Source organism: Netta rufina, assembly GCF_964035555.1.
Source record: "Netta rufina genome assembly, chromosome: Z".
Classification (NCBI taxonomy): Eukaryota; Metazoa; Chordata; class Aves; order Anseriformes; family Anatidae; genus Netta; species Netta rufina.
The window spans coordinates 33960086-33984494 of NC_140126.1; the positions used below are offsets into that span (position 1 = coordinate 33960086).

General features: G+C 40.3%; 1 protein-coding gene across 1 annotated transcript in view; it reads left to right on the forward strand.

Moving 5' to 3' along the window:
* Positions 1–24409, forward strand: part of TRPM6 (transient receptor potential cation channel subfamily M member 6) — a gene marked incomplete at its 3' end in the record, with an annotated part of 99883 nt that overhangs the window by 7352 nt on the left and 68122 nt on the right. Inside the window, 2 exon segments of the mRNA XM_084305564.1 lie at positions 7867–8320; positions 23491–23570. Coding sequence (XP_084161690.1) covers positions 7867–8320; positions 23491–23570 — 534 coding nt within the window.

A 24409-nucleotide genomic window follows, 5' to 3' on the forward strand; every position in this document is an offset into this window, starting at 1 on the left:
ACCGTGATGTATAAATAAAGGCACATCAACGCACAAGTTCCTGACTATAAGGCAACACAAGGTCTTCAGCATAATTAGAGTAGAAACGCTTTGCCAAGAGTTTTTGGTTCATTTCTCATTTCTACCTTCCTTCTACCCCACCCCACCAATAACTGCTAATTTAAACACATGGGAATTTGTTGTCACTACTTCTTAGCACTGTTTCCATTAGTTACAACTGGAAAGCAAGATTTATCTGATTGCATGTTGGATGGAAACCTCACTCTGGAGCTGAAGGCTGCTTGAAACGCATTTGTTAGACATGGGGAAGAGAAAGGTAAGTGTGCTAATTCACAAGAAACTAAGTCATGGAGCAGTGTTTAAATGTTGGCAAGTAGGTAACAATATGTTAGAAATGCATGAGGAAATACCAAAGGTTTTTTCCAGTAGTCATATTAAAAGGTTGTTTATTTAAAACCTGTATTTAAAACTTTTCATATTTTAGAGATTTTAAATTTGATGCAGAAAACAATGCATTTGAATTAGTGCCATTTCATTTGTAAGCATGCTCATTAGTAAGTATGTTTTAAATACTCTTGGTCAGAAATACAGCACCCTACCACTGAACCAGTTATGACTTTTTAGTCACTTCTAAGGACTTAAAAAGCATGGTTCTTTCTTCTCTTAAAGCCATATGGATCATGCTTTTGTCACTACTGAAGGATGAAATTGTTTCCTTGTTACTGGTATGTTACCATTCTCAGGGGAAAAGTTGTGAAAGGAGGAAAAGTAATTTTTTGTTTGTTACTCTATTTTCCTTTTCAAGCATAGTTGTGATAGCTGGTAATGTTCCAGATTTTGTTTTGTCTTATTTTATAGTAGTAAGTTTATGAGATAAAAGTTTATGGATTGGCTAAACAATGCATTTTTCATCTTTCTTATATGAATGTGAGGGATTTATGTTCAGATTGGAATCTGATGAAACAAGTGCCTTACAAAATATTAGACTGAGAAACAGAAGTAAATAAAAATAGTATTGTACTATTGAACATTGTACAATGAAGTGCGAGAGTTTTCATGCAGATAGATATGAATGGAAATGAGCAACTTTACTCACTGTTCTTTTGCACAGATGAATTTTGTAATCTACTTCATTCATTTGTGTAGTGTGCAGTGTTCTAATTAAATAGGAACACAAATTATTCAACAGAATCTACTCTTAAGTATCAAACATGCTCTCTTTGAAGCGTGATGCAAAAAAAAAAAAAAAAAAAAAAAGATATTTCAGTGATTCAATTTGTAGAATATGAAATACATGTTTAAATTTTCTTTTACTTTCTGGCATTTTAAACCAACTAGTTTTGCTTTGAACTGCATAAAAACGTAAGAGATCCTTTGGCATTAAGCTACCAAAATCTTGTGTTTTGATTATCAGCAGTAAACTGCAATGTTTCTTGATCAGATGATCATGAAATGTTGCACATGTGTTCCCCTAATAGTTACTGTTTTTCTGCTTTTACCTTTTAGGAATTAGGGAAAGCTTCTGTGTCTGAAAACAGAAAAGCACACTTTAGACAAGCATCTATATATCCCAGTGTATGATGTGCAACTACAGAGATGCAAAAGACAGAGGAAGAAATAAATTACAGCTTCTCACTGTTGAATAAAAGCCTTGAAATAATACTGAAGTGTAGTTCTGAACCATAGATATGAGAGGGAAAGGAATGGCTAACAAGCAAAATTGTTTACACCTTTGATGTTAGTAGTAATATCAATTCTGGAGTGTAAATATAAAAATGTCATAGTTTCTATGACACAGCAGGCTTCTGTGCATTATTTTTCCTATAGTCCATACATACAATGTACATATGGCCAAAGAAAACTTTAAAGAAAACTTTGTCAGCAGTGTCCCTTTGCATAAAACAAATAGGTACTGAGTGTGCCTACTTGTTTTTGTGCAAGCAAATAGCAGAAAAGGCTCTCCACCACTTCTCTGAGCTGTGAGACAGAGTCTCATACCCACATTTAAATGCTTTCTCTTCTCCCATTTTCTGTTGTGCAGCTTAGCTATGAATACCCTGGATTTATCAGCGCTACCTACTCTGCTCTCAAATCTTTTTCAGATTTCTGTTTTATCTTTGGTTGTTTAGTCTTGAATCATTTTGAGGCAAGAATTGCTAGTTTTTAAAGACCGGTCCTTTCAGTTCAACAATCAAAACAGTCTCACTCAAATTTCTTAGACCGCATTGCCTGGTAATTTTTATTGTCTATCATTAACTTGAAGTGCATTATCAGATTTTCCTTTTTAGTAAGGAAAATTAGAAACACTTTAAACCTTTAAAGTTTAAAAGGTGCAATTCAGGGCAGCTCACAGGAGTGAGCAGTAACTTAGCATTTATGAAAGCCGGTGTTATTTTTTTATCGTAAGTAATCAAGGAAACAACAGTATTTTTATTGTGTCTTAAGCAAATGAGGGCTTATCTGATCACATAATATGTTATAAAAAAAAAAAAAAGTCACACCATTTTGTTGATGCAGCCAAAGTCATTTCCTCTCCTAGGCTGATCTGCTTTTCCAAATAGATGGATATTTATATATGTTTACAATAAATATGAAAATGCATAAGGTATTTTCATATGAGGTAAGCACTTAAGAGGGTGGTTTCAGGTGCAAATACTGATTTCTATGGCTTTTAAAGCTACTATTCAGAAGCAGAATATAACAATTAGCCAACACTTTGGTATAAAAATAATGTAAATGCAAATTGTTTTAGAAACGGAAGGCTGGCAAATAGAAGAAATCCAAAATAGAAGAAATCCAAAATAGACTTACTAATTCGCTGAATACAAGTTAGCTTAAATTTACTCTGCTGTCCTAGAAATGTAGGTACCTGAAAGTGAAACTGTTAAGAAACCAGCAACAGACAAGTTAGTCAGTATGAACACCAATGATATGCTGTATTTCTGTGATACAGTTTGGAAGTGATAATAATTATATATGAGCCCTGCCTACCTGATACAAACGTCTCAATATTTTTACATGGGGCTTTTGCCGACTGTTTTGCTTCATGCTGCTTTCAGTGGAGAGGGCTGTAAGCGATGACCTGCAGACTGGATCCAGCTCAAAGGATGGCTGCGTGTGGTTGCTAGCCTCTCACGCCATGGCCCTGCAATCTGGCTTTGGTGTGGGGACCTGTTGCCCAATAAATTTAATTGCTAGGACATTGCCTCTGAAAAGAAATAGAGTGCCTGTGAAACCCAACAGCCAAGTGTTTTGGATTTGCCTGTGGTGCAGTTGTCTATTGTACCATGAAGGCACAGTGTCACATGCACTATGGAAGTGTGATCAGCTCTTGAAAGACTTGCCTGGGACAATACTATTCTTTGCAAATCAGCCTCACTGTTGCACTGGTGTGGCTTTAACTTCTGTACAGACTATTCCACTTTGACAGCATGCGTGTTGGGTATCTCTAGTTTTTCCTCTTGCCTCCAGCCATGGGTCAGTAAAGGACAGAGTTCTTTCTTTATGAAGTGATTATTGGGTGTTCCCTATCCATTCTGTGCTGTTTAACCCTTTTAAAATAAAGAGGTCATGAAGAGGTCATGTAGACAAGGTTCTTTTCTTTTTTTTTTTTTTTTCATTTTCCTAGTCTGAAGCAGGAAGTTTTTTTGTTTTGTTTTGTTTTTCCCCTTTCCTCCAAAGTTTGAAGTATTTGCTTTGGTACATATTTGAGTGCCAACACCAACACAAACCTCCATCCTGTCAAACCTGTCAACTATTTTCCTTAAAGGCTATGTGAGGTAGATTTACTGTGAAAGGAGATTTTGAAAGTTGTTTTAAGATGAGGGTTTGAAAGAAAGAAAGTCTTACAGAAGTATCCTTACACCTGATATTTGGCACAGGCCAGGGAGCTGACAAGTCAGAATTCCCATATATTAGAAATCTGAAAGATGAAAAGTTTGAAAAATCTGTTAACTAAGCTGAGGGATACAAGGAATGATTAAGCAAATTGAAGAGAAGCAGTGTGCCCTGTGACTGCTCTACAAAACATTATTTTTAGAATCAGACATTGCGTTAAGGCTGAAGAAAGGCTCCTCAGAAACAGAAAAATTTTAAGGGGTTACTGTTTAGCTAAACAAAATCACCATATGAATCATCTAATGCTGAACTAAGAACATAAACTGAAGTGGTTATGGTTGGGACATTGCATCTTCCTCATGCTTGAGCGAACACTGTTGAGGGATCAATGGAAAGGGATTATTTTCAAGAGGTGGAGACTACTACATATGAAAGCTGCAGAACATACTCCTACATGGAGACCTCTTAGGCCTTCTTCACTCATTTTCCTACCCCTGTTCAGAAAACTGAATAACAGAGACCATCTGAAATGTTATTTCTCATTTCCAAACAGTGTCATCATGCCTTAAGGAGCAGTACACTGATTTCTGTGAGGCTATCACTAGAAGCACAGAAACTATAACAAGAAACTAAACCACACCATCACATTTTGTTCTTCCTTGCATCTGTACTGACTTCAAAGGTATTTGCAGAATTTGCTTTGGGAGAACTGATGGTTGGATAATTTATGAGTGTGACTATCAAACTGACAAAACCCACCACACTACATTCCTGCCTACTTACAGACTCCAATAAGAACTTTTTTTTTTTTTTTTTTTTTTTCTCATAAATTCTGCAGACAATCCTATTGACTGAATAACTCTTCATTCAAAATTCAAATACAGTGATGCCCGAACTATTGTGAAAGAGTCTGAGCTGTGTTTAGATATCAGTAAACACTTGTTGCAACAACTGAATGATCTGACTGAGAAAACACCATAACCTCCAATGCTACATAACATACTGGCTATTTATGTTTCAGTACTCAAGACTGTCATCTTTCTTCCCTCCTGTTGAAGAACATGTATTATGTGAACTAATAGCTGGTTGATACTTATATACCTGCTTGAGTTGTGTCATCCTTAAGCTGAATGAAAACCAGTTTATTCTTACTGAGGGAAACCATGTTCCCCTTCCTGGAAAAGCTTTTGTTGTCAGATCAGTTTCTCTAGATGGAGATCAGTAACAAGTGATGTTCCTTGGGGGTCCATACTGGGACCAGTACTGTTTAATATTCTTATTGATGACATAGACAGTGGGATTGCGTGCACCCTCAGCAGCTTTGCATGTGACACCAAGCTGAGTGGTGTCACCTACAACAGAGGGAAAGGATGTCATCCAAAGAGACCTGGACAAGCTTTATAGGTGGATGGATTCTTGGACTTTGAACAAAATGGAAGGTACTGCCTGAATTATTGCAGGCATGCTTTGACATGTGTGCATTTCAATTGCTTAGGACATGAAAAGTAGGAGGTGTCAGCTGTTGGTCATCCAGAACTGAGCTGGCTTCACTGCTGCTGAAGTAACTGCCTATACACTGGGAATACAGATGTTATGAAAGAAGAAGCATAAAGGATGGAAAAGCAAGATCTCTCTGATGTTAAGGTAAGTCTCTAGAAATAGAACTGATAGTCTATGGGAGGACTGCAGGAGAAAACACACCAGCAATTCTGCTTTCTAGAGATAACGATAAAGAGTCCATGGTAGTTCTGTAGACTTTGACCTCTTAAAAAGTCTGTTATAAAACACACTATGAATGTTTTCATATCTGTGAAGTACTAGGGAATGAAGTGTGAGAATTGGTTTGCAAGGCTTTGTAGAATGGATCTTTAGGTCTTTATATTAGATTACAAATGCTGAATCTTGATTCTAGGGAAGACAGAATTTCTCGTGTCTGAATTTGCACAACTTAGAATGAAAGGCATACGTTTGGAATTAAGAAAATGCTTGAAGTCAGAGGAATATGTTCACCTTGCTGTGTTCCAGTCAAAGTCTGGGGCATCTGCATGTGCTGGTATACAAATATTTCAGTTTTCTTATAAGGTTCAGATTCATACAAAGACTGGGCATGGTGACAGCAACTGATACGTTTGCCTGATATGTCCTGTAACAAGAATGGTTTTTATTTAATTTATGAACTTTGGTGAAAATAGAATATGGATGTGAATTGAAAATATTTTAATATATTAAAAGGTGAAGCTAAAAAAAAAAATAAAAAAAAAAAATGAACATGCTGTTTATCACCTGCTAAAATTTCTAGGAATATGTTCTGTTCTTTGAAGCTGTAATGCTTTTTTAAGGGCTACTCTTTAAGAAGTGCAACATAAGAAGTCTAAAGACAAAATAGAGGCAATGTCAGAAGCACAACATTATGTTTTGCAGGGGGCTGGAAAGAGTTTTATCCTCCCTGTCTTTGGAAAAACTGTTTATGTTAACTCACTGCTAAGTTTAACAGCTGAGATCCAGAAGGCCCTGAGGCATGCTCCAGGCTGAGCAGGCTTTTCTGCTGTGATTTTGGGAGCTGTTCAGACCAGGCACTCTGTGACCTGCTGCTGCTCTGTGCTCTGGGTGGGTCTGTTCCTGGGCTCCTGACTGGAGGGGGAAGGAGATGGCCTGGTCTGAAGGCAGAGCGCTCTTGTACAGGGGGAGGGAGAGCTGGGCACCAAGGAGGAAGATGAGAATTGGCTGGACAGTGAAATTAGAAGTTGAGAGACTGGAAAATGGAAGAGAAAGTGGAGGGGAAATACAGACAACATCCAGAGGCAGGCTGGCAGCTCACAGTTGGAACTTGCAGTTAACAGAACAGCATATCTGAAAGCAACAAAATAAAAGAAATATTAAGCAAGAAGGGGATGGGAGGGCAGGGTAGGGAAGCCAAAGAACTTTGGATTGGCTATGGGGAGATGATAATTTAGGAACAAAAAGAAAATAGAGTTGAGAGAAAAGTCACACTTGAGAGACAAGTTGGAGGAGATACAGAATAGATAAAACTGAAACTCGGAATAAAGGAAGAAGCGTCTCTGCCCTGTGCTAGCCCACACTAGGTGCAACGTGATACAAGCACAAGACTCCTGCACATGGGTCGGGGCAATCCCCAATGTCACTGCAGACTGGGTGATGAACGGATGGAGAGCCCTGCAGAGAAGCACTTGGAGCTTCTGGTGAATGACAAATCAGACCTGAGCCAGCAGTGTGCACTTGCAGCCCAGAAGGCCCATTGTATCCTGGGATCCATGAAAAGAAGCATGGCCAGCAGTGAGAGGGAGGGGATTCTCCCCTTCTACTCTGCTCTTGTGAGACCCCACCTGGAGCCTGTGTTCAGCTCTGGGGTCCCCAGCACAAGAAAGAAACGAATGTTTAAGAGCCCGTCCAGAGGAGGTCTCCTGTGAAGTCAGGCTGAGGGAGTTGGGGTTGTTCAGCCTATGAAGCGGAGACCTTACTGAGGCCATTCAACACGTAAAGTAGGCTTATAAATAAGATTATTGTTGTTTTATTTTATTTTATTTTATTTTATTTTATTTTATTTTATTTTATTTTATTTTATTTTATTTTATTTTATTTTATTTTATTTATTTTATTTTATTTTATTTTATTTTATTTTATTTTATTTTATTTTATTTTATTTTATTTTATTTTATTTTATTTTATTTTATTTTTATCAGGGTCGGTAGTGACAGCACAAGGGGTAATTGTTTTAATATAAAAGAGGGGAGATTTAGATTGAACATTTGGAAGGACTTTTTTGCACTGAGGGTGGTGAGGCCCTGGCACAGGCTGCCCAGAGCAGCTGTGGGTGCCCCATCCCTGGAGGTGTTCAAGGCCAGGCTGGATGGGGCTTTGGGCAACCTGGTCTGGTGGGAGGTGTCCCTGCACATGGCAGGGGGGTTGAAAGTAGATGGTCTATAAGGTCGGTCCCTTCCAACCCGAACCATTCTGTGATCCGAACTGCTGCAGGTGCTTGTGTTGGCCCAATGCCCATGTTCTTGGGAGGTTTAAAGCCCTGCAGGGGACAGTGATAACTACTGATGGGGTGCTGAGGTTGATGCTTCGGGTTTTCTTTGCCGTGTGTACGCCGCGCTTGGGACACTCGGTTCAGCGCCCGCCGGGTGGGGAGCGGCATTGCCCCGCGGTGCCGGTGCCCGTGAGGCGCGGGAGGGACGCCGGGGGTGAAGGCCGGCGCCCCGGGAGCCGCCGCGCCCCGCCGAGGCGCCGCCCGCCCGCTCGGCCGCCGCGGGACAAGGATCGGCGGCGCCGCACGGGCATGGCGACGTGGCGGGACCTGCTCTTCGCGCAGCTGGGCCCCGTCTGGCGGGGGGGCAGCTGGCGGCACGCGGCCCACGAGTGCTGCGCCGAGGACCTCCGCGCACGGGAGGCTCCGCGCGCCCCGCGCCGCCGCGGGTCGGCCGAGGGCAGCCGCGAACCCGCGGCCCCCGCGCAGCCTGAGGTGAGGCTGGGGAGGGTGGGCGGGCGGAGAGGCAGCGCTGCCCCCTGCCGAGCCGGCGGTGGGGCTGGCAGCCGGCGGGGCGCCGCGGTGCCTGCGCCGACCGAGAGCATCTTCCCTTCCCTTCCCTTCCCTTCCCTTCCCTTCCCTTCCCTTCCCTTCCCTTCCCTTCCCTTCCCTTCCCTTCCCTTCCCTTCCCTTCCCTTCCCTTCCCTTCCCTTCCCTTCCCTTCCCTTCCCTTCCCTTCCCTTCCCTTCCCTTCCCTTCCCTTCCCTTCCCTTCCCTTCCCTTCCCTTCCCTTCCCTTCCCTTCCCTTCCCTTCCCTTCCCTTCCCTTCCCTTCCCTTCCCTTCCCTTCCCTTCCCTTCCCTTCCCTTCCCTTCCCTTCCCTTCCCTTCCCTTCCCTTCCCTTCCCTTCCCTTCCCTTCCCTTCCCTTCCCTTCCCTTCCCTTCCCTTCCCTTCCCTTCCCTTCCCTTCCCTTCCCTTCCCTTCCCTTCCCTTCCCTTCCCTTCCCTTCCCTTCCCTTCCCTTCCCTTCCCTTCCCTTCCCTTCCCTTCCCTTCCCTTCCCTTCCCTTCCCTTCCCTTCCCTTCCCTTCCCTTCCCTTCCCTTCCCTTCCCTTCCCTTCCCTTCCCTTCCCTTCCCCCAGGTATCTTGAGCATCCTTTTCTAATATACCTGATGATACAAGAAGTATGTCTACAGTAGACTTTTCTTTGCGAATATCCCAATTTACAAATATAATTTTCAAAATACGCAGTATCTGCCAGCACACCAAGAAACAGGTGAAGTTGGGTTTTAAGTTGTAAACTCCTGAAGGTAAATCACAAACTCCTTTTTTGATACCTAAAAAGAGTGGCCATTTTCAGAGATGGACTGCACATTGGACTCCACAGGTAGCCAAACCCAGGGGAATTCCAGTGTTACCTACAGGAATATGCTCATATTTGTATGAGACTAAAATGGGCTTAAGGAAGCATCCTTTTTTTTGTTTATGAAAGAATATGCGCTGAAGTTTTGAAGTCAGTTTACAGGCTTTTCCTCAGTAAGTTTATAGTATAACAACCTTATGTAACGTAATGACATGCTTATATAGTGTTATTAAAAAACATGATAAGCAGCAAATAAGTTGGAGTATGTTTGAACTTAAGTTTCCTTAATCATCTTTTGGCTTGATAAGGGACAAAGGATGAAACTTTCTCAGCTGTTGAAAGGTCAGAGGCACAGAATTTGCCCTGTAGTGAACGTGCTGGAATATGTTGTCTAGAAGTAACCTGTATCAGAAAGAAAACAAGAATCATGCAGAAACACGCTGGAGGAAGACATATCTCTCTGACTCCACCTTCACCTTCACTTTTTTTTTTTTTTTTTAATGTTGTAGGGACAAGGAGATGTTGAGGAAGTTAATTGTTATCTTCTTCTACCCTTTCCATTTGTGTACACTGAAGTGGAATCTAAAACGTCACAAAGTAGTTTTAGAAAAGCAGAAGGTAGATGAGTTTAAAATTTCTGTAGCTCATGGGGAAAAAAAGGTCTCCATAAGCGTCTGTCTGTTCGTGCATGCACATAATTGTGCGGTGTCCATAGGTGGGTCACAGCTAACATTTTCAAAAACATGTAAGTGATTTATGCACCTAATTTCCTGTTTTCAGAGGTATGTGGAGCATAGGTCCCAGTGGAGCCAGTCAAGCTTTGGGTGGCCACTTTGTGGAGAACCTGATGAACTGGGCAGCTGCAACACGTCACTCCTCTGTCATCCCAAGGAATTCTTGTTTGCACATGTGTAACCACTGTGGCAGGTGCCTGGAATAACAGAAAACAAATTTTCAAGGTCATGGGACCAAAATCATCCTTGATTTATGGTATTGTTTTTAAAGCTGGGTTTTGGTGCAGGGTAGCTTGTTAGGGGAAGGTTGCAGCTGTAGGAAGAGAAGGCTGATCCCTTCACCACTATTAACATCACTCTGAACATGGATGGTGTTGCAAAAAGGATGGTGAAGACTGCAAAGTACTGCTCTACTCCATCTGCAGCATCTGTCAGTGTGGATCTAGCCTGGTTACATCTGCCTTAGTGGAATGAAAACTTCCCAGGAAGAAAATCTTAAGCAGAGGGAGAAAAGGTACTATGTGCAATACTGTTCCTGCATCTTTCTAATTCTAGAAATGAGGAACCAGGAGCACGTGACAGGCAGTGGAAAGAGTAAGCTAAATAATGAGAGATAATCTACTCTTTTATTTTATACATATTTTGGGGGGGATGCATGAAGAAACTGACACACAGTTATTTCTACACTTGAGTCCAGGGATAATCAGTTATGAAATAGAAGTACTGGGATAAGTATAAGGATAATCAGTTATGAAGTACTTCAACTCCATTGGTATTCTCAGCTCCACATGTTCCCAAATAAATTTGCAATAGGAGCCTCACTGTTTATGTTTATGGCTGCACAGTTTTGAGACTTGAATTGAGACCAACTTGAAGAGAAGGAGAAAGGTGTTTTTTTTTGGTTGTGTTTAGTCAGCTCTGTGACAACACAAAAAGAGGCAAATTCATGATAAATCTTCTTAATACACGTTACTTCTATTTTCTTACATTAGTATAAATAGTTAAATATAAATCATGAGTATTTTATGTCAGACAACTGTTTCCAAGAAACTTATTAATCCACCTCTTCTGGAGGTGAATTGTGTCAGATGAGTATATGATGTGAAGAAGAAAAGACTGAAACTATAGCAGGACCTACATAAGCTAAGCTCTTTTAGCTAAGTTTAAATATGGATACTGGCACCTAAAATCTGTCTTGGTCTTGTTCTTGACAGAGCAGTTGTGTGCCTGACTTACACTTAAGCTAATATCATGAAGGGCTAGTCTTACTGACAGGGTCTTTTGGAGTGTCACGTGAAAAACCAGGAATGGAGTGCTCAGAGCAGAACCCAACATTTTGTCCTAAATGAGTCCTCTCATCCTGCCTTTCATGGATTGGTTAACCATAAATTCATTTTTCACTCAGCACCTTGTCTGTTGAAAAAGTAGGTCCCCCCCAAGTGACCCCCATAGGCTTTTGGTTGCTCTCCAGGGAGGTGGTAGGTTCCAGCTGGGTAATCCAATTTTTGGAGAATTGCCTTAATGAGTTTGAGACTTCAGGCAGTTCACAGCACAATGGGAAGCTGAAGGGGCGTTGATAAAGACTTCATTTTCTCTGCTGTTTTTCAGGAGGACCTGCTTTATCAACTGTTGTGTGAAGCTTCCGTGATTCTTGTAACACTTAAAGATATTTCTGTGTAACATGCAGACTAGATAAACCCTGTGATCTGCCCTGTATGCTGTGAATTACGAGCCCTTTTTTTGTATATTCTTATCTCTACCATTTTAACTCAGTTATTGAGAGCAGGTCATACCATATTGAGAGCTAGTCCTGAAAGAAAAGAGACCCCTTGAAAGGGTCATAGCTCTAAGTGAAGTATTTGGGCCTCACGAAAGGCAGGATTAAGCCTTTGTCCTCATCATTTCCGTATTGATGTCATTGTCTTTGCTCCTCTCCCATAGTGCTGATTCTGGTACATGGTTTTCGGTTGTCCAATTCCCTCTGTCCGTCATGCGGGCACAGAAGGAGGCAACCAAAAATAGTTTCTGGGATTACTTGCTGTTCTTGACTGGAGACAGAAGATAGGCACACAGATAGATGCAATTCATTAAAGTTTTTTTTTTTTTTTTTTTTTTTTTTTTTAAATGCACTGCTGTCGTAACATCTTGACACCACTGTTTCCAAATCAAATGGCCTTGGGTTGCTACCAGAATGGGTGCTTCCTTTTTTTCCTAATTAGCAAGTCTCAGTGATGAGGGTGGAGTTTAGCACACTTCTGCATTGTTGCTGAATGCACACTCAGCTGGCACTCATCACCTTGCCCTTGATGGTCCCAGGTGCAATGGTCTGGAAATGTGTGAACGGCCATGGCTGTGCTGTGTTGCCAGCTCCACAGCGCCAAAAACAACACATTTCCATTAAAAACATCGTTTCCTAGCTGCCGTGTAGTGCTAGAGTTTACTAGTGCAAAGGTGATGGGAGACTCAGTTGTTGCTGTAAAGGTTTCTCACCTGCTGTGACTTTAGCACCGCTTGGATGAGTGCAGGCTGCTCAGGTTGGGCTGTGGGTGTAAATCTCCTACCAGCCCAGCCAGAGCGGGACAGTCGCTGTTTTGATCCCAGCCCTGCTGCTATAAACAACTATATCTGTTTACACTTTACTGGCATGGCTTGACACCCAAAGAGGGGCAGAGGAACTTAGACCAGTAGGTCCATGGTGCTTATGAGACATACCGCGTGCCGTCTGTGTGCCGGTGCTGTCCCCGCCGCCACCCCTCCTGCTGGCACAGCTCACGGAGCCGACCCCACACAGAGGGAGCCCCACAGCTTGGTGAGCAGGTTGGGAGGGAGCAGAGACCATCTGGGACACAGGGGAACCCAGCCTGGTGCGGTGGGGACAAGGAGCTTTGGTGACGGCTTGGGCCATTGCTGGGCTGTAAGTGGCAGCCGCAGCTGCTCCTTGCCCTCCAGGCCCAGGTAAGCAAAAGCCCTTTGGCTGCTCATGCAGCCTGCAGTGTGAGGAACAGCCGATAATGTGGGTGTCGCAGAGTGTATCTTGGCACAGGAGGCCGAAGGGTAGGTTTTGACAGACCTGTTGAAGGGCCTGAGGGTGTGCTCAAGTGGCCTTTGTTGCAAAGGGGCAGGAGGACATTCCTGTCCCCATAGCCTGTCATGTGCAGCTACTCCTAGGCCACCGCTAGCTTCCTCCATGGAGTTATTCATATTTACAATGGAGTGATTCATATTTAAAAGCAAGACACCACAAAGAAAACTTTTTATTTTTTATTATTTTTATGAGAGGTGCTAGAGTGGGCAGTGCTGAGGAGAGCAGCAAGCGATGTCTACCTTGGAGATGCAGATGTGGGACTTCAGCCTCCGCAGAGCTCATCAGAACTGCCTTCCCTATCACTTTGGAAAATGGGATTTCGGTCCTGTGAAAATCCTGCCTGTCTCACAGCACGTGTGAGGTCTGCTGTGTGCAAATCCACCCCATAAAGATTTTATTAGGCTGTGAGACAAGCAGTGGAGCTAAAGGAACAAGGCTGTCAGGAGTGACAGCAAACGGCCAAGAGGCTCCAGGGGACACTTGTCTAGGTCATTCACATCCCGTAAACTTTCTAGTACTGCAGTTTAACACAGATTGCTATCAAACTGCCACTTCTCAGGGTTTTTCATGCTTCTCTCAGCTGAATGCTGCAAACTTTATTTGCTTTCCTTTCAAAGGTAACTTCAGGTAGTTTAGATATATCCTGTCTTCAGAGAGTCACTCCCCTAGCTAATGTTAGCTCTTCAGCTGTGAAAATACAAATAAATGAAAGCAAGCTCAGAAATTTATCAGCAGGTGTCAGATCTAATTTCCTTTTCTTCTTTGCCTTTTCTTGGTGAAGGAGAACCTGTACTAATGATCCAAAAGACAAGAGGAATGAGACAGGGGTAGTCTTCTGTTAAAAGGAAGGCATAAAATTATTTTCAATATGACTTTAAAGCACAGAGACTAAATTTCTGGACAAACATGAGTGTTTTTAGAACAAAGGAGCATTTTTACTTGAACATAGAACATGCTGTGATCTTTCCTGGAAAAACTAAAAATATTCACAAAACACAAGTTAAGTTTGATGGCTATCAAGAGGAAATCTTTGGCAAGAGATCAATGACTCATATTTACTCTAAAGCTGTGTTCAGTGTTTTAAGTATGTAGAATAGATTTTATAATTCAACAAATAACAATAACGTGAGCCACAAGAGATATAATCTACTGCAAGCAAAGCTGTAGATGGTTTTAACTGCGAAGAGCTTTGTGCTGTATAATTTTGGATCTTTGAAGGAGGCATGCACAGGTAAGCACAGTGGGTGGCTGACCTGGGTGATCCCAGCAGGTGAGACCCAGTTTCAAATACAGCAAGTTGCTTTTGCAAACATCAAGTGTTAACAAAGAAAAAGTACTGCCTTCTGGTGGTCCCAAAATGTCGTACCAATACTACTGGCTTCAGAAATGTTGCCAGTGAGACAGGCAGAGCTGTTCATGTTGGGAACCTTGCAACTTTTGTCTCTGAAAGAGACCTGGTAAAGTAAGATCATTCTTACATTTAAAGATTTGTAACTATTTGCAAATACTCTGTTACTGGTTCCTTCTCCAGTCTGTCAAAGTTTTTTAACTTTCATAATTCACTCTGCAATTTCAGAACGTTTTCCATCCATTAAAATAATTAGAAGATATTTTTATATATCTTAGTATATGACTAGTTTGCTAAATAATCCATGTTTTAGGCTGCTCATTGAACTGGCTTTGTAAGAGGGCAATGTACAGTATTCTGTGTTCTAATGTTAGCAGTGTGAGACAGGTGTCAGTGTTTGGCAAGGTAGCTGCCACCAGCTTCAAACACAGATATTTTTGTTGTCTGTATGGGTCAGAGTTATGAAGCATAGCTGGATCCAAACTTTCTCAAAAATTACCATGCTTCCAGAGAAGTGGGTTTTAGATTGGCCTATTTTAGGCAGAGGGCCAAATTAAGTTTCATGTCACAGAGGCTTTTGTCATTCCCATTTGGGGAACATGTCCACGAACCTGTTTATAAGTAATTTGCAGATATGTAATGCCAGTACAAGATTTTTAGCAACGCGTTTGGAGCCTGCTTCAAGGATAGCACTGAGGAAGATTAATTGTAATTTGAGATTTCCTGTGTTTAGCTTGTTTGCAAGTGTCTGGGCTGTTGGCAGAAACATTACGGGGAGTGCCTGCCTCTGTGGCCTTCCTGTAGTCTGGTGCCAGTGGGCCGTGGGGTGGGATGGGACAGGAGAGTCTACTTGGAGCCTCCAGCTGCAAACTGTGCATCCCCCAGAGCCTCTGCACCCAGCAGGGAACATTACATCTTCTGTGACAGCAGAAAGGCTTAACTGATTCATTAATAAACTTAAATAGTAAGAGGTAATTAATTAGGCACAGGCTAATTTCATTCTGTGAGCTCAGCTTTCCATCACCTCGATAGTTCCGTGTTCCCGGAGTCAAGCTGGGACTTTGACAGCAACAAGGAGATCATTTTCTGTTCAGTATTTCCTGTGTTTTGTTGTCATGACCCCACCGCTATTTGCAATCAGAATGTCCTTCTGGTTGTCCTGTGTGGTCCACTCTGAGATTAGAAACAACGTGTTGGAAAGCCAATTACAATCAAAGGGGTTTTCTTTTGTTGGCTAAGTTTGGGATGAAAATTTGGAAACGTTTTTATGAGCCTTCAGTGTAAGGCCCAGATCCAGAAAAGCACTTAGCCATGCATTCTTTGCTTTTATGTGCAGTTGATTAAATGTAAAAGTACATGCCATAGTATGCATTCCGGACTGAATTTACTTGTTTCTAAGAAGCTGACAGGCTCCATTTGTGCTAAGGAGAATCATGTAAAATTTCTCTTCACTATAACTGAAGATTTTTAACAAGTTCTGTTGTCCCTCTCTAAACTTGGGTCTTTGTGATTTACCCTGCTAGCACTGGTGACTCCTCTTTTTTTTGCGTGTGTGGATATCTACAGAGATTTGAGAATATGCTAACAGAAAATATAGTTGAATGAATTACTAGGAAATAATCACAGAGATTCTGCTGTGGCCTGAAATGATACTTTATTCTTAAAAAGTGAAAAAAAAAAATCTGTGTTATGGAATCTAGATTCTTCTTACACAAGTGGTTTGGGATTAACTGGTAGCTGTCCTCTATAACTGGGCAAGGTGAACTATTGAGCAGTGAAAGCATTTGAGTTATTTTATTTTTTTTGCACAGGACTTCTGTGAATCTTTTTGAAGTGCAGTGATGAAAGTTTTCTTGCAAATTAAATTACTTATAATCCAGTATTCCACAGATTTACAGTCCTGAACACTCAGTCAACAGAGTGGGTAAGAAAAATGTGAAAAGTGAAAAATACCAGTTAGTAACAGATGGGCTAGTGCACTGCAGTGGTAGAGGTGTGGAGAACCACAGCACTTCTGTGTTACATGCCGGTCTGCAGTGTAGCCTGAACACAGTGAAACCTTAGAATACCTGGGAGTTTGTTGGAAACCTCACACTGCAGTTGTGTTTTATTGCACATAACCCTGTCATTTTACAATACACTTCTGCCTTATGTGAATCCAAAGTGCCATTCTTTGTTATGATCAGTTGCTATATTACTTCATACCATAAGCATGCATGCAATGAAAATTGAAGAAGAAAGTTCCTTCCCTGAAAAGCTTATGCAAGGCAGCATGTTGAAGTTGGAACACTGGCAGCAATTTAGTAATCACCATGGGGTGCAGAAATATTGCTGAAGTCCTATATTTAATGTAGAAATTGTTGAGGCATACAATGATGATACCTGAAAGTCCACCTTAGCTTTTATAGCCCAGGAAAAGATCCCAGAGCAAAGGGTTAAAAAGATAAATTTGCTGACAGGCTGAGCTCTTGTGAAATAGGCTCGAGTGTTGGCTTACAAGAACTCTGGCTACATTTCAGGTACCTAGTGTACTTGCAAGTGACTTGCTCCATGTCTAGTTAATTTTTAAAAGAGTTTAATATATTTTAGGATACCCTGCTGAACACTGAGGCTAGATTCTTGTAGTGGCTATGCTAAGGGGAAATTCTTCTTTCCCTCTCTCACTTTGTTTGAATAAGTGTTGGTCACATGCTGCCTTATGCTGATTTCTCACAACTTCCACCTGAGAATGGTATCTTCCTTCTTCGCAGGCACTGAAAATCAATTTTAGGTCTTTTGGGTTTTTCTAATTTTGACATGAGTAGTAAAAGTTCTTTACAGGTATTGTGTAGGTATACTGGAGTCCTGGGGCAAAACTATTAGTCCCAGGTTTATCTGTTGCAATTAAATAAGTGTTTGCTTTCAACTCTCCATTTTAAGGGTTACAAAACATTTCTAAATTGGAAACAGAATTATGTGGTGGGTAGCTATATCCCATTTTGCTGAAATTCTGCCCAATCTGCTAAACTTCGCAAAAATACTGGCTCTAACAGTTAGGATCTTTAGGGATACGCAAATCCTTGAGACATGAGGGACAAGAGGGAATGGCCTCAAGTTGTGCCAGGGGAGGTTCAGGTTGGAAATGAGGAGACATTTCCTTCTCAGAAAGAGCAGTCAGACATTGGAATGGGTTGCCCAGGGAGCTGGTGGAGTCACCATCCCTGGGGGTGTTAAGGAAAGGTTGGACATGGCGCTTATGGTTTTGTGGGTTACAGTGTAGGGGGATGGTTGGGCCAGATGATCTTGGAGGTCGTTTCCAACCTTAATGACTCTGTGATTCTAAGAGTTAGAAAAGTTTTTGTGTTTAGTGGATTCTGTGCACAGCAGAGGTATATGGTGTTTGGTGGTACTTTTCAGCTCTTGAAGTAGTGTTTTGGCTAAGATATGAATCAGAGATCATTGCTTTCTCTGTTGTCAGCATTAATTTGCTGCAGTTTAGGAAGTGACTTGATTGTTTTGTCTAGTCTCCAACAGAAATGGATTTTTGTCTAAATGAACTAGCCTATTATTTAAAATGTCTAGTCATTATTTAATTTATCATTATCTTCCCCTGTCTACATCTACAGTAAAGACAGTTGTAGCTGTTTGTGGAAGAATTTATTTCAATAATGGATGAAATTATTCTGACACAGAGACAAGTGTCTTTTAATTTCCTTTTGTAGGGAATTTGACACTGTCGGGAACAGCATGCTGTTTATGCAGAAAATGTGTATATCTGTGCCTTTCACCCAAAGGGGACGTTAGTACAACTAATGGTACTAAAATATTTGTTGTTTAGTTTTTGCAGTGTAATCTGGTTTCCCTGAGTTTGGTACTCAACCAGAAAACAGTGCTTATTGTCTGGTCTTGAAGGGGCTGAATGTTTCTTGCTGATCTTGGTTGGAAAAGCTAAATCCAGAGCAGGACAAATGCACATTAGCCACAGCTTATTGGTTTTTAATTGGTGCAGTGCATCTAAAAGCTCTGATTCTGGCAAGCCCTTTAGGAGGTGTCCAGGTGGACGTGGGCAGAAGACAGCAGGAAGAGGAACTGCAGTATTCATCTGAGAGAAGAGAGCAGGGCTGCCTGCACCCCTGCTCGGTGATGCTGTCGGGCCAGGGACTGTTGGTGCCATGCGTGAACCTGCGTACATGAGGAGTTGCTGAGCCCACCACGCTGCAGCCCTGGCTCTGGTGGCACCTCGCAGGTGGTGCTGCTGGGCTTTGGAGGGCTGCTTGCCTTTTCAGTAGTCTGGGCTTTTAGGCTTTGTCTGCTCTCGCTCCCTGTCAAGAAGGGGTTGAAATAAGTAAGTGGTGCGGGTGTTTCTCTGAATTTTACACTCTTGATCTATTTCTTTACTACTGGAAACCCTAATTTCTTAAACGTTCCTTCTGTTTAACCAAATTTGACCTGACAGCATCCCTTTAATACCGCATTATGTAAGAATCTTAGACATTAAATATATTGGAGAAGTGATTAAAAGCAGTTTTCTAAAAACTACTCATGTGCCTTAAATTTCAGTGCCAAACTCTTCCTACCCATTGACTAAATCAGGCTAGAAATCTGCAAAGCCTCTTCCGAGGCAGGGAATACTAAGCAGCAATCCTAATCCTCTGACTGGCAAGAAATGAGAAGGCAGAACTCCCACATAAAGGCCTTGGGACTTTCTGGAAGGAAAATTGCAGTATAAGCTTGTCTTTTGGTTTTCAGTATATCAGAAAATATATTTGTCAGTCAGAAATAACATATAGGTGTATTTTTGTCTCCTTTAGGATTTGGTGGTAGAAAGGATACATGTTGATACTTGCTGATGTGCATATATATATCATTGTAGTGAAGAAAAAAAAATTTGATTTGTTGTTTAATTAAATGATGACAATTTGGAAATGTTTGTCACAGTTTTATGAAAAAAGTATACCTTTTTTTTTTTTAAATTTATTTATGTAGACAGAGGTCTGTATATATTCATATATATATATATATACAGAGGTCTTTCAGAAAGCTAGGAACCAAAATCTGACAAAGCAGTTGAGAAGTCTCCTATTTCCTTTCTTACTTGCCCAATGCTGATGTCATGAATGACTGTGAAGAACATGAAGTTTTAAAACCCTTTTCCCAATTATAGTATTAGTTTAGAAACCTTATTAAAGCCTTAGATTAAGAAATGGATGTTATTGTTATGGTATAAATTATACATAGGATGGAAGATTTTACCTTCATTTTATATAAAAGTAACAATGAATGTGTTGTATATCATAGTGTTTCAGTTTTGAAACTTATGCTTCACAAGATGAAAGAGACTTTTACAGACAAATTTCTATTTTATTTTTTCCTATGATTGATTTCAATTTTAATTTGTTATACATGTACTTTTAAATAAAACCATCTGTTCAGGAAGTTCATTAAAGACAAAAATGATGAAGAGTTTGCAAACTGTTTTTTGCTGTATTTACTTATTTATCATTACATATGAAAACGAATGTTAAAGTTACAGATGTTTAGGCAGGCTTCATCAGGATTATATGCAAATATGATATTCAGTCCAAGTATTGCTTTTTTTAAATACAAAAAGTACAGGAAGCAAGGAGGTGAGATAGCACAGCAGAGTCAACACTTTTTCAAACTCTTTGTGTAAACAAAGAAAAATTAATGTTGAAATACCAGTATGGAATAATAATCTATTTCTTTGCAGAGTGGGGTGAAATTTACCACTATTCTATCAACTTTTGTTTGAAACGTTGTTTCCAGCCCTATTTACTGAGAAGCTCTTTCAGGCTGAGAATCCTGAAGTGGAGTTATCTGAGATGAGTGTTATGCTAGAAGGATTTCTGAGCTACTTGAGTGAGATACAGCTTTGGTGTATTAGGATTCAAAGGTCAAATTAAATTCACTGTGACCTTGTTCATTTGAAGTAAATGAGAATTTTGTCAATGATCTCTATAAGAGCAAGATTAGATCCATGGCAAGTGATCTAAAGCTCACTGGAATCAATAGCGTTTTTCCATTAGCTTTGCTAGACCTTAAGCCTGACCCACTGGGATTCAAGTAGCCTGATCAGCTGCGGGATGTGTTGGTCCCTGCCCTTACTGCCTCAGTTACCTATGAAAACAGGTGGTTTGATCAAATTGTAAAACATTGCACCAAGCATCCAGAATTTTAAGCATTGTTACTTTTGTCTTAATCCTCTAAGCAAGACACAATCTAAAAAAAATAGATGTTTAAAGAAATGTATGTTACTTTAGGAGATGGCTTAGATGTTCAGAAAGCTAATGGTAAAGAAGCCTATACATCTCCTCTATTAGATACTGTAATTTCAGTTTAATATAGTGTATTGCCATCCTTGCAGACTATAAATTATATTTTGTTTTGAAATAACCACACTAAAAAGTTGTAGTATACCAGATGACCTCTACCCACTTTAAAATTACTGATTTATGTTGTAACTTGTATCATTGTAACAGTGAATTTTGGAGATAAAAACTTAAGACACACTTTTTCAAATGTTTTCATGTGCCGATTACCTGAGCGCCAGTGCCTTACTCATATAGCAGCATGTTTTGCTGTTGGTGCATACGTTAGTGCAATGCCCTCCTTTTACACTGGTCTGTATTCTCCAGTGCTGTCCTTCACACCTGGAAAGATACCCAGATAACACTTGATCTTCAAAATATGTCATACTGGAGATAAAATAGCTGGAGGGAGGTTGTGTGATGAAGTTGTGTGATGCCAGCAGCTTGTTCAAAAGTATTTCAACTACCCGTGTCGTTACTAATCAAAGTGACAGCAAGCAGTGTGATTGTTTTTGTTCTCTCACAAGGCTGAGCACATTGCCCCAGCAAGTGCTGTGAGGCTTGTCCATTACACCCACTCACATTAATGAAAACTTTAGTCAAGTTCATTCTTACCCAAAGTGTCCCATAGAACAGAAAGGTTTTTTGTTCCCTACTTTTGATTGAAAAGCATTACTTGAAATAGTAACAGACCTCAGAAAAATCAGAGTCCCAGGGTATTGTAACATTAGAAACATTTCACTGTTTTGCTTGATGGCTCAAACAACTAGAATAAAGTGGCTTGGGAAGCGTGAAACAATTCTAATTACTAACAAGACTACTGTTGAAAGGTTTTTAGAGCAGTGTGTATCTGCCCTCAAACAATGAAATTTGCTTTGCTGCTTCTCAGTTTTTCCTCAGATTTAATTTTTGTGCCTTGTCTTCAGTAGGCGTCTTTCTAGGATAATTAATTTTCCTGCATGCCCATGCTCTGTCCAGCCCTGAGGATCTTCCACGCTGTTACTTCTTCATTCTAAGCTCAACCAGACACAATTCAATTAGTTACTCCCAGAAGAATACACATGCACATCAATACCAGCAAACTGCTTTTTAATAAACTCTTTCATCTTTATCAGTGGGGTCCTGATTCAGACTACATTAAAATCAAAGAAAGGACTCCCATTAGTCCTGATGGGAGCTGGATCTGAACCTGCCGACAAGCTGATATTTCACCCAGGTAGCTCTTGGTATTCTATAACAAAGTGATTAGCTGTGAGATTATGCAGGGACATTTAGGGATGTGAAGCTAAAGTAAAAATACCCAAACAGACCAGTTTTATTAGGTATCATAGTTCCATTCAGGAGATAAAAGAGAGATACTCTCTTTTGTAAGAATTGTTTGTAAAATGTCTCCTTCATACAATGAATTAGAAAAGAATTCAGTTCATGAGAATGGCTGTAATTCAGCTGATTAAGAGCAGTGCTAGGAGCATTTTTATGGTTGGAGGTCAGCAAATAATTCTTACAAAAGAGAGTATCTCCCTTTTTAAGTATGGAGACAAGCACTTACCATAAATATTTTTGCAAAGTAGACATATTGCATAGGAATAATCAATTGTAAGCATCAAAAGTAAATAAGGAGTCAACATTTATAATTTGATTGCTGTTTGCCTTGTAAGCCTAATCATAAAACAGGACCTTATTCTGTTACCAGACCTGTCCTGGAGGGCTTACTATGTAAGCAGAAGATAGACAACACATAGACAAAGAGTAATACGAACATGAGAAACAAGGCAATAATGATCAGTATAATTGTATTTACTTTTAATGATAAAATATCTGTCCGTTGCATGTTTTATTATGGTGACAGTTCCATTTAGCTGCAAAAACAAAACAAAACAAACAACAAACAAACAAACAAACAAACAAACCTTCATTTTGTTTTAGTATTTACTTTATTTATTTTTATTTTTTTTTTCTATTTTTATTTTTTTATTGTATTTTTATTTTATTTTATTTTTATTTATTTAGTATTTTTGTTTTAGTATTATTTCAGTCCTGGAGATTTCGAAGTTCGACATCCAGAAATCAGTCATTGTTTTCAGGGATTTTGATTCTGATAGGCCAGAATAGAAAGAGGTTCCCAGAATCACAAAATATTAGGGATTGGAAGGGACCTTGAAAGATCATTTCACTCCCAGTGAGATTCTTTGAAAAAAAATCTGTATACCACAGCGACTGTTCAATTCATTCAACTGCAACAGCCTTCACTGAGGCAATGTCCCTATGGAGAAACCCCACCTAATACCACTGTAAGCAGTAGGTTCAGTCTTTGGTCCTTGTCTTTTGTATTTCACTATAGGCCTTGTTCAGTAAACATGTAACCAGGATGCATCAGTTCTGAACTCTGATAATAATAAGAAAGAGTCAACAATCACTTTCAGGCAAAAAGAAAATGCTGCATTTTTGCACATTTTCAGGTTTAGTAAAATTGTCACTTAATAGTTTTCTTGCAAGTCAGAAGTAATGTGCAGTCCTTTAAACAGTCCTAATTTATCCTTGCCACTTTCTCTGTTACATGTGTGTGATATTCTAAATCATTCTCATGTTTATTACTGAGGGGTGGGAATAAATTTTATAGTTCATCTTTCCATGGAGCTTAGTAAAACTTGGGAGTGAAGGACTAGGACTATTGAGAGCTGAAGGTTAATCTCATAGAATTTGCTACCACCTGACACTGTGACAGGAATCATTCAGAATTGTGTATAGCAATGTAGACTTTGTAAAGCATTTTTTGGCAATATGTTCTGAAGCTAAGGAATACAATTATATTTGCAATGTCTTTTCAGTCCCCCAAATCTTGGATTGAAGAAGTCTTCAGTAAAAGAGAATGTGCAAACTTCATTCCCAATTTAAAAGATGCTCACAGGTAACACAATTAATTTCATTTTCTTTCTGTTAACATTTAGAAAGAATTAGCATATGCTTTTATGGGTGTTTTGTGAAGTTTAGATGCAGTTCTTTGCAGTTTTGCAATGCTGCAGTGGCGATTGCTCCATTTTTAAGTACATCTCAGCAGTCCATTTTAAATGATGCTCTTTACTTCATCTGTGGGAGTGTTGCATGGGGTTTGAGCAACCTGATGTAGTCCCTGCCCATGGGGTTGGAACTAGGTGATCTTTAAAGTCCCCTCCATCCCAAACTATTCTGTGTTTCTACAATACTGTTTGAATTAGAAGTGACCTTCCTTTCCTTTCTAGGCATCTGGCTTTCAGTCCAGTAACCAGAACTGTGGTATGGCATCCAACTGAAAGAGAAAAAAGTGTCATGCTTCTAATATTGCACTACTGTTGCACAGGAATTCTTAATCCTGTTCTACTGTTTTTTCCCTTCCTCAAAATAATGTCTGCTGTCTATCAAAGTTCTGAGTTACAGGTTTCTGCTCAGGCTGGCATAGATCATGAAAAGAGTAAAGAAAAGATGAAATCCTCAACCTATTCTTTAGGAACTGAGAAGAAAAACATGATTTGGCATTCTAAACTCTGTATCTAGTGGATGGTGTTGCCTAAATATACTCAGTGAAAACACATTTTGAGGGTGTAAACTTGTAATTTGGATAGTATTGTTCTGAACACATGGATTGTGTAGAGTAGATGAGAAGGAAGACTCATCTATGAAATGCAGATATAATGTATATTCTGAGATGTAAAATCCCAAACAAATCAGTGAAGTTACCCAGTAGTTCTTCCAAGGGTGAATGCAGAAGAA